This window comes from Cervus elaphus, chromosome X (genome assembly GCF_910594005.1).
Source record: "Cervus elaphus chromosome X, mCerEla1.1, whole genome shotgun sequence".
NCBI classification, from domain to species: domain Eukaryota; kingdom Metazoa; phylum Chordata; class Mammalia; order Artiodactyla; family Cervidae; genus Cervus; species Cervus elaphus.
Window position 1 is genome coordinate 121,142,146 of NC_057848.1, and position 13,949 is coordinate 121,156,094.

The 13,949-nt window shown below is 44.0% G+C and overlaps 1 protein-coding gene and 1 long non-coding RNA gene across 5 annotated transcripts; one reads left to right on the top strand and one right to left on the bottom strand.

Moving 5' to 3' along the window:
- Nucleotides 1–1,253: 1,253 nt before the first annotated feature.
- RBM3 (RNA binding motif protein 3) lies at nucleotides 1,254–4,790 on the bottom strand. 4 transcript variants are annotated; one of them, XM_043895438.1, is made up of 7 exons: nucleotides 4,636–4,790; nucleotides 3,898–4,017; nucleotides 3,555–3,661; nucleotides 2,808–2,913; nucleotides 2,600–2,705; nucleotides 1,908–1,974; nucleotides 1,254–1,425 (listed from the first exon to the last, which is right to left on the bottom strand). In XM_043895438.1, exons 2-6 carry the CDS (start codon nucleotides 3,998–4,000, stop codon nucleotides 1,914–1,916), a joined length of 483 nt encoding a protein of 160 aa, XP_043751373.1. In that variant the 5' UTR covers nucleotides 4,001–4,017; nucleotides 4,636–4,790; the 3' UTR covers nucleotides 1,254–1,425; nucleotides 1,908–1,913. The 4 variants fall into 4 exon arrangements, with proteins under 4 accessions (XP_043751373.1, XP_043751374.1, XP_043751372.1 ...); XM_043895439.1 differs by having other exon boundaries at nucleotides 3,898–4,047; nucleotides 4,636–4,770; XM_043895437.1 differs by having other exon boundaries at nucleotides 1,908–1,971; nucleotides 3,898–4,072; nucleotides 4,636–4,765.
- LOC122689216 lies at nucleotides 4,748–13,514 on the top strand. The gene is made up of 3 exons (XR_006339747.1): nucleotides 4,748–4,868; nucleotides 5,291–5,458; nucleotides 13,378–13,514. It is a non-coding gene; the product is annotated as an uncharacterized LOC122689216 (long non-coding RNA).
- Nucleotides 13,515–13,949: the final 435 nt, after the last annotated feature.

Genomic DNA, 13,949 nt, shown 5'->3' on the forward strand with positions numbered 1-13,949 from the left:
CTGCCTTAACTTCCTGGAGCCCAGCACAGAATGCCTAGTACTCAACTGGTAAGGAGTAGCTGTAAGGCCCCCTTTATCTGGTCCAGACAGGTCTCAGAAGTTCCCAAGTCTCCATCCACCTGGCAAAACAAATTCATGGCTGAGGTAGAGGACACAGGTCATCAGTACTGCAATTTTTCACAGTACAGTGACCCATGTGGTGGCAGCTTGGATTGCTGTTTATTAACACCACCGATTATTGGAATTATTCCACTTATTAGTGGAAAGAGCCTGGGTTTGAACCCTGGAATCAGAATCCAGAGGCTGTGCTCCTAGAATCCTGTTTTCAAATCAGGCTTGTCCTATCTCACAAGATGAGTTTACTATACCTGCATCCACCCCCATTATTTCAGGAGGAGCAGCTGGCACCACTATTTATGACAGGATTTAGTCTCCCATACCCCACCAGATGCTTACATTCTCAGTACAATCTCCTAAGGAAGGCACCCAAGATGCTCGGAGGAGACAGGGAGATCAAAACTCCAGCAGACTTCACAAAGCTGACACTGAGATTATCACAATGGGACCAAGAGACCACGTCAGGAAGCCCAATTCCAGCCACAAGGGAATTTCGCTGATTCCCCACCCTTCCCACAGGCCTGATGTATGTATACCCAAAGAAATCCCAAACCCAACTAAACTTTGAACTCAAGGTCTCTACCCTTTTGGCAGCCCCTGCCCATCTAGCTGTATCCTTTTCTCAAAGTCCCCCTCTTGGCCTTCCCCTATTTTTAATTTGTAGTAAGGCTCTATACCTTAATTTGAGCAAGAAAAAAACACTTCAATATCGATTTGTTTTCAGGTTTCATCTTTTTAATCAACTCAGTGAAGGACATCCTAAACACTACATGAAACAACAGAATTTTTTTCTTCCAGTTTAAAAAAAATGACATACACAAGTATTTCTTAGAAACTTCTATATAATCAAGGCAGAGATCTTGAGTAAAAAACACGTATAAGTTATCATGCTCTTTGTTTCTTACAGTTGGAAACTGCTTCCTAATCAGGATTCAACATGTGTACAGGTTTTTAAAATGTTTCTAGACGCATATTAGTGAAAGAATCTCACCAAACATTTCTTGTCAGAATAACCCTAAGAGCTGGAACTTAAAAAAAAAAAAAACTGGTAAAAAAGGGAAGAAATACTCTACAAATATCTTCAGATTTTGTCTTTAAATGGGAGAAAATTTTTAAAACAAAACAAAACAAACATGGAGCTTTCTGAAAGATCTTTAATAAGGTACCTTGGGAACTCAATTCATTAAGAAAAAAAAAACCAGGTTGGTTTAACTATAACAGATGTTTCAGTGCAGCTCCAAAAGTCTTTATAAATACAGTCATTTGGAGAGGTGGTCCTGGTCCTGGATCAGATTATTCGTTGTGTTTCTGAGAACAGTAAGAAGGGGGAGAATTGTGATGTTGGGAATATGCTGCTGCTGCTAAGTCACTTCAGTCGTGTCCGACTCTGTGCGACCCCATGGACTGCAGCCTACCAGGTTCCTCCATCCATGGGATTTTCCAGGCAAGAGTACTGGAGTGGGTTGCCATTGCCTTCTCCAGGGAATATGCTAACATGCTTAATTCCCGGGGTTGACAAGGATGCTGAAAGGCTGGAAACCCCTCCATCTCTTACATGCTCAACAGGAGTAGATGATTATAGACAAGACAGGTGGCCCCCCAACCCCTACTTCCATCAAAGCAGACAAGCCTTGACAGGCACCTGAAAGCAAGGGAGGCCTAGCAATGGTTGTCAGGTGGGCCTGTTGAGGTATGCACATACAGGAGGAAAGATGAGAGGGACAGGATAAGACTGGTGGACAGAGGTCTCTTAAATGGCGACACAGAAGTCTCACATTAGGTGCACATACCTCATCTCAGTTGTCGTAATTGTCCCTGTAATTTCCTCCTGAGTAGCGGTCATAACCACCCTGGCTTCTGGGAAAAAACATACATAGTAGTATCACAGGAATGTATTATATACTCTGCAGTATTACTAAACACCATGATAAGTTAAACATGAATATAAAGTAAAACTCAGTCATATGGTGTATAATATAGCATATTAAATATTACCACCATACATAATCAAGACAATACAATAAACAAAAGTCACCATCTACTGCACATTGCAATTACATGACCTAACAAATTATTTGCCAATGTTATACTTAACCCAAAATATTGCTTCATACTTGCTTTATAACTTCATTACAATTTGAAAACACTATTAGCACCACAGCAAGGTATGTATGCTCAGGCAACTGAGCTTTTTAAATTTTTGAGCAAGAAACTGAGTTTTTAAAATTAAAAAAAAATTTTATTCATTCATTTGGCTGTGCTGGGTCTTAGTTGCTACACATGGCATTTTCGATCTTTGTGGCACGTGGCATCTTTTTTAGTTGTGGCATGTAGGGTCTAGCGCCCTGACCAGGGATCGATCCCAGGCCCCCTGCATTGGGAGTACAGGGTCTTAGCCACCGGACCACCAGATAAATCCCTAAGATGAGTTCTTAGGGAGAGGGAAGAAGCACCAGCATACCCTAACCCCTTGGTTACCCACCTGCCACCATAGTCTCTGGTCCTTCCATATCCATATCCGTATCCGAATCCATATGCTCCAGGTCGATTGTCATACCTGCCACTTCCATAGCCCTGGTCCCCACCACCTACAATAGGGAAGAAATATTTGTATGGTAATTGTCTAGATATAGAATGCTAATAGGCAACTCTCCTCTATACCCCATGATCAAACTTACCAAGTAACTTACCTCTAGGGTAGCCACGACCACGTTCATAGCCCCCAAAGGCACCCCCTCGTGTTCCCCGGGCTGACTTGCCAGCGTGGTCTACACGGATCTGACGACCATCCAGAGACTAGGTGTGGGGAGACACAAGGATGGATGGGTTGGTGGTCAAACAGAGCAGGGGTGAGGTAGGAGTGGGCTGGGCAAGTGGGCAAAAGAGCCCAGAAATTCCTGCTGGGCACCAGGTTCTGGGTGCCATATTCCAGAAAAAGCTCCTTTGACCCAAATGGTTTTATCTGGGAGCTACAGAATCCCACAAAATTACCTGAATCCACCATGTTTCCCCTGCTACTACTTACATCTTGACCGAACTCAGGTTGAATTCTCCTCCCCACTCCTCTAAGCTGCCCGACTATTAGGGCTAGACAGACACCTCTCTTGGTCTGAGGCTTCAGAGTCCATCCCAGAAGACTCACGAGGTCCTCTCCGGGCCAGGCCCGCAGGTCTGCAGACTCTACTACCTAAGCCCAGAGCAGGTCAACCATCCACAGGTGGCTTCTCGGCCTCATGCAGGACCAGTCGTCGCCTCCCAGGCAGCCCGGCTCTGTCTGCCGCTGCCCTCCACCCCCTAGAACAGAAGGCAGTCACGCTCCTGTGAGTGGGCACCGCGGGGCTTGGTGGCCGCGCTGCCCCAAGCAGACACAGAGGGAAAAACAGAATGGTCCAAGTGACAGATGGGAGCAGGGCCCCTATGCAGGTAGGAGACCTCACCTCTCCATTCATGGCTCTCATGGCATTTGAGGCATGCTCCGGATTGGTGAAGGTGATGAAGCCAAAACCCCGGGATCGCTGCGTCTCCCGGTCCTTGACGACCACCACTGGGAAAGACAAGGGAAAGAGCTAAGACGACAAGTGGTAAAGAGTGTTAAGAATGGACCCTCCTTCCACTAAAACTCAATGGCAACTTACTGGGTTCTCAGTCTTAGCCCTAGGAACAAAGAGAGGAAAACGGTAAGGCCTAGGGTTCTAACCTTTCTCTCCTGTTTCCTGAAATGCATGGGACCCAGACTTTCTTCCACAATCCCCCCCATCACGCACCTGGCCCATTTCTCACCCTCAGAAATAGGTCCGAAGCTGCTGAAGTGGTCTTCCAGAGCCCGCTCATCAGTGTTGAAGTTGAGCCCTCCCACGAAGAGCTTCCCTTCTTCAGAAGACATGGCAGTAAATTCAAGTCCTGTGTTGAGGATATGGAGAATAGGAGAAACTGTGGAGATGGGAGAAAGAAGAGGCTGGAGAAGTGAGAAAGGATGAAGGAGAAGAGAACAGAAAAGAGAGAAGACAAAACAAGCAAAACAAAAAAACAAAAAAAACGGGGTAACTAAGCACAGACAAAGACAGAAACCTCCGGAGCCGGCTCAGCGAGGTAGTCTTTCCGAGGGCCACCTTCGCACATGTCCACACAATATCCCCTACCCCACGCCCGTCATTTTGTACACCTGCGCATGCCCAGAACACCCTTGCTGTCCCTTTGCGCCCACAGAACAAGATGGCGGCGGTCACATGCAAAAAGAGGCCCCCCCCCCCCAATCCATCCGCCTCCGCTGTCGCATGATCACGGCTGCCACCCACGCCGCCAGCCCTTCCCGGCATTTCCTGCACTCAAATATAGCGCGCCAGGCTCACACCAACCAAAAAGTGTCACCTCCAAGCACGGAACCCACCCGACCCAGTGAAGCCCAAGCCTATGTGTCCTATGAGGCCGTTACTCCTCACTCGCGCACCTCGCTCTCAATCGGCGCAGCAAAGTCAGTGAGACGAGGAACAGTAGCTCGGCAAAATATACGCTACTTACCTGGAAACTAACAAGAACTCCGAAGAGAGAGCCACCACGGAGGAGCCGAGACTGGGGAGGCTGCCGCGCGGCAAGACGCTGATAAAGGGCACAGAGTGGACACGTCATGGAACTTCCGTCGCGCGTGCCGCCGTGCGCGCTTATTGGCTAAGGCCAGTGAGGCGGGGCGGGAGGAAGGGACAACAGCTCGAAGGGAGCGAGGCGCTGAGCACGCTTCGGGAAAAGGATGGGAGGTTTGTGAGGTTGATGCAACCTAACATCAGCATCTGCCCAGCCGTCTTCATCCCTTACGCTCTCACACCCATTTCTGTCTCTGACATCACCCTTACCACCCTTGATGTCACTTCCCTCATTGATTCTGACGTCTTTCTCTAGGTTCCTGAGGACGTAATTAGTCCTCTGATACCCTTTAACCTTTTAGTCCTCCGAGCTCATACCCCCTCGAGGGCCCGATGTTTTCTCTCCCCACTGACCCTGACGTCATCACCATTCACAGTTCTTAACATCAGACATTCCTTCGTTTATTAGACCCTGACCCTGATACCTCCGTTTCCTCCTCTGTGCCCAACATCTAGCCACCTGTTATGCGTGCGACTCTTTCCCCTGGCATTGTTTCTTCTCATTTATAATCTCAGCCCTTATCCTTACCTGACAGCTTCCTGAAGCCAGTTTCTCGAATTCCCCATCAATAGTCACCTGAGGTGACTTCTACAAAAGAGGATGCTTCAGTCTTCAAAAGGAGTAAATCCCGATCCAACAGAATGATTTCTGTTGTCACTCAGAGTTGCTGATCCTTGATCCACACAGAGGACTTTCACAATAGGTAAGGGACAGAGTGTCTGAGCCCACTGCCCAGTTTGTTCTTGTCGGCCTTCTGAGTGTCTGAGCTACTTTTACAATGAATGGATTTGACAGACTTTTAGTTTCTGAGCTCCCCATCAAGGAAGAATGGGTTAGTTGCCCTCAGAGACTTGAAATATGTCATCCATAGAATGGACTCGTCCAGCCTGTTAAGGGTCAGCACCCCAAATACAGACTAGATTTGTTAACTTTTGGGATACAGTATGGTGAAGAAGTGAAAGTGTTATTAGTCGCTCAGTTGTGTCTGACTCTTTGTAATCTGATGGACTAGCCTGCCAGTCTCTGTCCATGGGATTCTCCAGTCAAGAATACTGGAGTGGGTTGTCATTACTTCTCCAGGGGATCTTCTCAACCTATGCGTTGAACCCAGGTCTCTTGCACTGTAGGCAGATTCTTTACTGTCTGAGGCACCAGGGAAGCCCCCTTACAGAGGACTGTTAGAATAGATTTACCCTAATTCCTAAGAGCCCTGGGATTTTTCAGAATGCTCAATGAGCACTGTCTTCTTCCTTAAAGTTACCAGTTGCATCAGCCCCTAAAAGAGAGCCAGCTTGTCCTTAGAAACCTTCAAGTCAGTCATTGAATTCTCTTTAACTATGAAAGTACTAGGTGGCATCTTCTTTTGATATAAAGCTGTTGCATCTACAGTGGAAATCTGTTGTTTGGTGTAGCCACATTTATTAGTTATTTTAACTAGATCTGGATAAGTTGCTGCCGCTTCTACATTAGCACTTGTTACTTCAACTTGCACTTTTATGTTCTGGAGACAGTGTTTGTTAACACTCATGATCCAACCTCTGCTAGATTCAGACTTTTCTTCTGCAGCTTCCTTCACCTCTCTTAGGCTTCACAGGACTGAAGAGAGTTACAGCCTTGCTCTGGCTTAAGGGAATGTTGTGGGTGGTTTGATCCTCTATCCAAACCACTAAAACCTTCTCCATATCAGCAGTCAGGTTGTTTCTCTTATCATTTATGTGTTCACTGGAGCATCACTTTTGATTTTTTTCCAAGAACTTTCCCTTTGCACTCACAACTTCAGTAACTGGTTACAAGAGGTCTAGATTTCAGCCTGCCTCAACTTCTGATGTGCCTTCCTAACTAAGTGTAATCATTTCTAGATTTTGATTTGAAGTGAGAGACTCTTCCTGTCACTTAAACACTTTGAGGCAATTGTAGGTTTATCAAGTGGCATGATTTCAATATTATTATGTCTCAGGGAAAGAGAGGTCTGAGGAAAGGGAGAGGGACAGAAAGTAGGGCAGTTTGAACACACATTTGTCATTTAAGCTTGCCATCCTAGAGTCACAGATTATTGGTAACATCAAAGATCATTGATCATAGATCATCATAACAAATACAATAATAATGAAAAAGTTTGAAATATTGCAAAAATTACTGTAATGTGACACAGAAATAGGCAGTGAGCAAATGCTATTGCAAAAATGGTGTTAACAGACTTGCTGAATGCTGGGTTGCCCACAAACCTTCAATTTGTTAAAAAGAAAAAACAAAACCCATGATACAGAAAACACAGAAAACAAACTTAATGCCTACCAAAGTAGGAGGGGTTATTTGGGAATATGGGATTAACAGATGCACATTACCACACATAAAATAGATAAACAACAATGACCTACTATATAGCACAAGGAACTATATTCAATATTTTGTAATAAACTATAATGGAAATGAATTGAATAAAGAAAAAAACCCACAATATCTGTAAAGCACAATAAAGTAAAGCACAATTAAAATGAGGGATGCCTGTACTAAGAGTTGGGGGGAAGTCAGAAGTGGTTTGCAACACTTCCCTGGTAACTGGACTGGTAAAGAATCCACCTGCAAAGCAGGAGATGCCGGTTCAATTCCTTGGTTGAGAAGATCCCCTGGAGAAGGGATAAGCTACCCACTTCAGTAATTTGGGACTTCCCTGGTGGTTCAGATGGTAAAGAATCTGTCTACAATGCATGAGACCTGGATTCAATCCCTGGGTTGGGAAGACACCCTGGACGAGGGCATGTCAACCCACTCTAGTATTCTTCCCTGGAGAGTCGCCATGGACAGAAGAACCTGGTGGGCCCCAGTCCATGGGGTTGCAAAGAGCCAGACATGACTGAGTGACTAAGCACAATAAACTATACTGGAAAAGAATTAAAAAAAGAAAAAGACTCACGACATCTGTAAAGCACAATAAAGCAAAGCACAATTAAAATGAGAGGTGCCTGTATTAAGAGTTGGGGAGGGCAGAGGTGGTTCACAACATTTCCTCAGACAATAGTTTCAGAGATGAGCATCCATACACAGGGCAGGAGGAGAAAAACTCATGACCAGTATGGGCAGAAACAGGCACATAGCTACAGCTTTCACTGATTGGTTGAGCAAGGAGCAGGAGGGGATGTGAAGCTTGTTGCAAAAGAATGAGAAGAGCTGAAGTGTCTTATGGCTCAGTCCATCTAAAGTCTATCATGCCTACTTCAGATCCATTGAAAAACCACAGCCAAAGGACTCAGAGGTTTTCTGCAGTAGATCGTGCCCACTATAATTCCTGTTTCTTGAGGAGATTGCACCAAGACAAACTTCCATAGGAAATCACAGATGAGTCAATGACTGGCATCTGGGCTCTACTGTCTCATAGTGGATCTATAATGTTGATGAAGATGACCTATTGCCAAGACAGAAACTGACCCCAAAAATTCTAGATATATTTTTGAGATCAGCCCCACTGCCCTGCCATTCCATTTTCCAGGGGATCTTCCTGACCCAGGGATCAAACCTGGGGTCTCCCACATCGTAGGCAGACTCTTTCCTGTCTGAACCACTAGGGAAGCCCCTGCATCCACAAAATGGACTTGTCTGACTTTTACCATATCCAGACTTCCTACACCTAGGATAGACATGAAGAGATTTCACATTGTCCACACATGTACTAGTTTTAGCCCTCTGAGAATCTGAGCCTCCATGCAAAAAGAGAGGTACTTATTTACCTCTCAAAGTGTCTGAGCTCTGATCACATTCTACAGCTTGTGACACATCATTATAGTCGTTCTATGCAGTCTCTTGTTTTACTTATTTTATTCCTGCACCCAACTATCATTCTTTCCTTCCCACAGTTAACTATGTTATTGAGTTTTATGTGTATCTCTTGGTGTGATTTCATATAAAATCGGTATTTTGTGTATATTTTTGATTAAAGTAAATGGTAGTGTTATTTTTTAAAACTTTCTTTTTCAACCAGCATTATGTTTTTAAGATCCATCTGTGAGAATTCCCTGGCAGTCCATTGGTTAAGACGCTATGCTTTCATTCATGGGGCCCAGGTTCGATCCCTGGTCGGAGAACTAAGATCACACAAGTTGCACCACACAGCCAAAAACAAACAAAAACAACTGGAAGTTTTGTTGGGAGTAACTGTAGTAATAGATTTGGGGCAAAATAATATATTACCTGTGGAGGTTTTAAGGTATGTTCATAAACTCTATGATAGTGCCCCCATCAGGAATTGGAGCCTAGTTCCCTTGCCCTTGAGGGTGGGCTGGACTTAGTGAGTCACTTGTACTGCACAGAATGAGCCTGTCACTTCCAAGACTAGGTCATAAAAGGCACTTAGGCTTCCTGCTCTCACACAGACTGCTTTCTCTGTGGGATGGTAGCCGGTAGATCAGGCAGCAGCCCTATGGAAGAACTGAGGCCTCCTGCTAACAGCTATGTGAGCGGGCCTTCTTAGAAGTGGAGTCAAGCCTTCAGATAACTGCAGCCGCCTTCCACATTCTGACTGCAACCTCATGAGATATTCAAGGCCATAACACAGCTAAGCCACTTCCAGAATTCTTACCCACTGAAACTTAGATAATGTTTATTGTTTTAAGTTTGGGAGTAATTTGATACCAATACATAACTGACACATCATAAAATCTTCCCAGCAAAGAGCATGAAATGTCTTTATTGTGCCCAGCTTGGCATGAAATGTTCCTTTGTTCTTGAAGAGATTTCTAGTCTTTCCCATTCTATTCTCCAAGCAAGAATACTGGAGTGGGTAGCCATTCCCTTCTCCAGGGGATCGTTCTGACCCAGGAATCAAACCCAGGTCTCCTGCATTGCAGGCAGATTCTTTACTATCTGAGCCACCAGGGAAGCTGCCTGGATAAGCCCTAGTTATGACTTTTTTAAAAAACATACACTGTCGAACTCAAGTAGCTAATATTTTACTATAATTTTTACATCTATATTCATAAATGAAATAGGTCTGTATTGTGTTGTATCTTCTTTATCTGATTTTAGAATGAAGACTATACTAGCCTCAAAAAATGAGCTGGACAGCTTTTGCTTTTTTCCTATTTTCTGGAACAATTTGTATATTTGGGAATTAACAGTTCCTTGAAAGTTTGATAAACTGTATCTGTAAAACCATCTGGGTCTGTGCTTGAAGCTTTTGTTAGAAGGAGATAGAGTATCTTTATCATTTCAATTTTTCTTAAAACTTGTTACAAGTTTTCAATTTCTTTTTGTATCAATTTGAGCACATTTTAATTTTTCCAGAAACTTAAGCCTTCCATCTAGGTTTTACAATGTATTAACCTACCATACTTAGCCTTTTTGTGTCTAGTTTCCCTTTTTTGTTCTGTATTTTGCATTCTTTTAAAGCAGTCTTGGCAGAAGCCTATCAATATTTTCAAAGAACCAGTTTTTCATTTTGCTATTCTTTATCATTACTTTAAAAACTACCTTTGGCATTTATTTCCTTCCTTACAGTATTTCCTTCATGAGTCATGGAGTCATGGGGTTTGTTCCTTTGCTCTTTCTCCACCTTTTTTATTTGAATGCTTTGAATCATCTATTTATTTTTCAAACTTTCTTCTCTCCTGATGAATGTACTTAAAGCTATATATTTTCTTTTAATAACTGATTTTGCTGTGTCCCAGAGATTTTGCATGTAGTGTTTTTATTAAGTTCTAAATATTCCTAAAACTCCCTTATGATTTCTTATTTCACCCAGGGGTTATTTAGTAATGATAGTTTTCAAAAATGGGGGTCTTTTTTTTTTTTGGCCATCCATGTGGGATGTCACTTCCTCTACCAGGGACTGAACCTGGTCCATGGTAGTGAAAGCCCAGAATCTTAACCACTAGGTTACCAGAGAACTCCTCGAGCCTTTTTTGTGTGTGTGCAAGAAATAGCTTTTCATTATTGCTAATTTTAGGGCTTCCTAGATAGCACTAGTGATAAAGCAGCTGCTTGCCAATGCAGGGGACACAGGAGACTGGGGTTAGATCCCTGGGTCGGGAGGATCTCCTGGAGGAGGGCATGGCAACCCATTCCAGTATTCTTGCTGGGAGAATCCTATGGAAAGAGGAGCCTGGCAAGCTATGGTCCATAGGGTTGCACAGAGCCGGACATGACTGAAGCACCTTAGTACACTGCTAATTTTATTGCATTGTGTTCAGAGAACATGGTTAATATTGGTACTTTTGAATTCATTGAGGCTTTCATTGTGCCCTCACATGGTCCATTTTTGTAATTAATTGTAAGCATAAAAGGAGTCTTCTCCATTTGTTAAGTGAAAGGTTATATAGGAATGTGTGTCATATACTTGAAATTATATGCCAAGCTTAAAAATGTATTGTTCAGGTCTCCTTACAAGAATGTGTTTATGGTAGACATATATTCTTTGCCAATGAGTATATATCCTTCTCTGTCTTTCATGATCTAAAATTTTGTTAGCTTTAGGATGTCTATCCCAGCTTTCTTTGAGCTTTTATTATTCTTTTTCTTCACACTTTCATTCTCATCAGCATCCCTAAACTTTGTGTATACTGTTGAACCTTTAAAAAAAATCCATTGAGGGTCCCTGTGTTCTAAATATTTTTTGTACTGTTATGTTAAAACTTCTGATAGCTTATTTCATCTTCTCCATTTATAGTATTTTTCTATTTCTTTTCTATCATACTCATACCTAATATTTTGAGTCCTTTTTATATTTCTTGTTCCTGTTTTCTATTTTTTCTTATTTTAGTTATTTAAAATAGTCTTCATCCGTCTGTCCCAGTACTTCTGCTTCAGATACTGTGTATCACCCTGTGTGGTAGCCAGTTTCTGACATAGCCCCCAGTGATCTCTGCCTCCTGGTACTCACATCCTGTGTGGTTCTCCTCTATGTTGTACTAGGGTTGACCTATGTGACCAAGAAAATACAACACAAATTGTATGCCATTTCAGAGCTTAAGTTATAGTAGACATTGCAGTTCTGTCATGGTCACAATCTCTTGCCTGTCTGCTGTGACCACATGTCCTGAGAAACCTGATTGGAGAGGCTTATGTGGGGAAGCCTCCCACTAACAGCTCTGTGTGGGCCACATTAGAAGTGGGTCCTTCAGCCAAGTCATCCCTTTAGCCAACTTCAATCCTGGCTGAACATGACTGAAACCTCAGAAAAGACCCTTAGCCAAAACTACATGGCTAAGCTGTTCCCAGATCCCTGACCCTCGGAAACTGAGAAAATAAACATTTGTTGTTTTAAGCGAAGTTTGGCAGTGATTTGTTATACAGCAATAGGTAATGAATGTGCGAGTATTCTCAGTCACATTTGACTCTTTGTGACCCTATGGATTGTAGTCCACTAGGCTCTCCTGCCCATAGAATTTTCCAGACAAGAATACTGGACTGGGTTGCCATTTCCTTCTCCAGGGGATCTTCCTGACCCAGGAATCAAACCCTCATCTACTGCATTGGCAGGCAGATTCTTTACCACTGCACCACCTGGGAAGCCCATAGATAACTAATACATCCAGTTTATTTTTCACTGGAGGTAGTTATACTGCTCTGGTGTATACATTACCCTGACGTGGCAGCTGTTCTGGCTGGTAACTGTATTCATGGAATGCTGAAAGCCAGACTTGACTCTGGTTAATCACCTGGAGTCCAAGGGATAAAAGGATGTGCAGGGAGATGGGCCAGATGGTGGACAGTCCCAGCACCATGCTCTCACTTGCATCTATGATCACATTACCTGACAATTCTGCTGGTAGAGTTTCATCTTTAAACTCTAAGAGGGGGGTCATTTCCCAAGTGGTACCATCCGCCTTTGTCTGGAGGGGGACAGTGGAGGAGCAATCACTCCTCTGGCTGCTCATTTCCTCTCCTCAGCAGGGTTCTTGACACCCTGATACTAGCCCTCCCCCCAAACACCTGGACCAGTGGTTTGGATGATTTCTGCAGTGAGGGGGCAGACAAGGCAACATGGGGGAGAGGTAACAGCCAGAACTTAAATCTCCAACCTCTCCTGTATTTGCTGCCTCCAGCCATCCACCACTCAAAACTCAGGCCAGTTAACGACCATCTTCCAACTCCCCATGGGTCTTCATCACTGTGCTAGTTTTCTGGAACTCATATTTCTCTCTGTAGTTTCTTCAGAGAAGTTTCTGGGCAAGGGGATCAGTGTCTTGTGCTGTCTGCCACCTTGGCAGGAATCAGGAGTCCCAAATAACTTTGGAAACTAATAGAGATTTCTGTCCTTTAGGGTATCTGAGCCTCATGTTCACAGAAAGGACTCCTCTGGTCTTCAGAGGTCCCAAGCTGCCATATACAGAATTGACTTGGTTGACCTTTCAAATAGCTAAGCTCATTGATCATGGAATACACCCAGAGGGTGTCAGCCAGTTACTGACAAAGAAGGCCAGATTCCCCCATATCTTGGATGGCCCCTGGGGCCAGGGTGCCTGAGCCCCTTATTTTCACTTGTTAGATCTACAGTCTTGGAGACCCTAGGCACAGAATGGTTTTGACCCTGCGCCTCCAGTGACTGAGCTCTCATCTGAGAAGGGTGGTTAGCTTACTCTCCAATACTGGGGGCAGGGGGGTGACAGGAGCCTTTTAAATTATCCCTAGCTTTATATGGCATTGTTGTGAGAGAGATGAGAGGATGGCTGCCCTGATGCCCACCTGCCTGCATTGCCTAGCACAGCAACTTCTGGCCAGAATCTGGCACAGTGAGGCTACAACTTGAAGGACCCCAGTTATTTCACTTGCCATGTCCTCTGTGGAGGGACGGCACTCAGCCTTCTGAGAAGGTAAGTGGGAAAAAAGGCCCTTTTTTGGATCATTATCCTCCACATATGTAGGTGACTTCTTTTAGGGCCTCAGCTTTATTAGAGCTTGATGTTTTTGTCCACAGTAATGGGATAGAGAAGACAAATATATGGTTTCCATTGCTGAAATGGTTAAGGTATCCATGAGCTGGAAACCCAGTTTAGTGCTTAGAGCCCTAGGCATGGCAAGGCTGTCCCCAAAGCATGTGACAAGAATAGGAACCTTAGACCCCTGCCCAGGACCACTAGCATTCATGCATAAGACTTACAGGGAAGGGTCTGGATCTTAGAAATGGTGACATGTGCAATGCTAGAGGTAGTTCATCCAATGTTTCTAAGTAGCCCATACTTCCCAGTCTTTGTAACGAATCT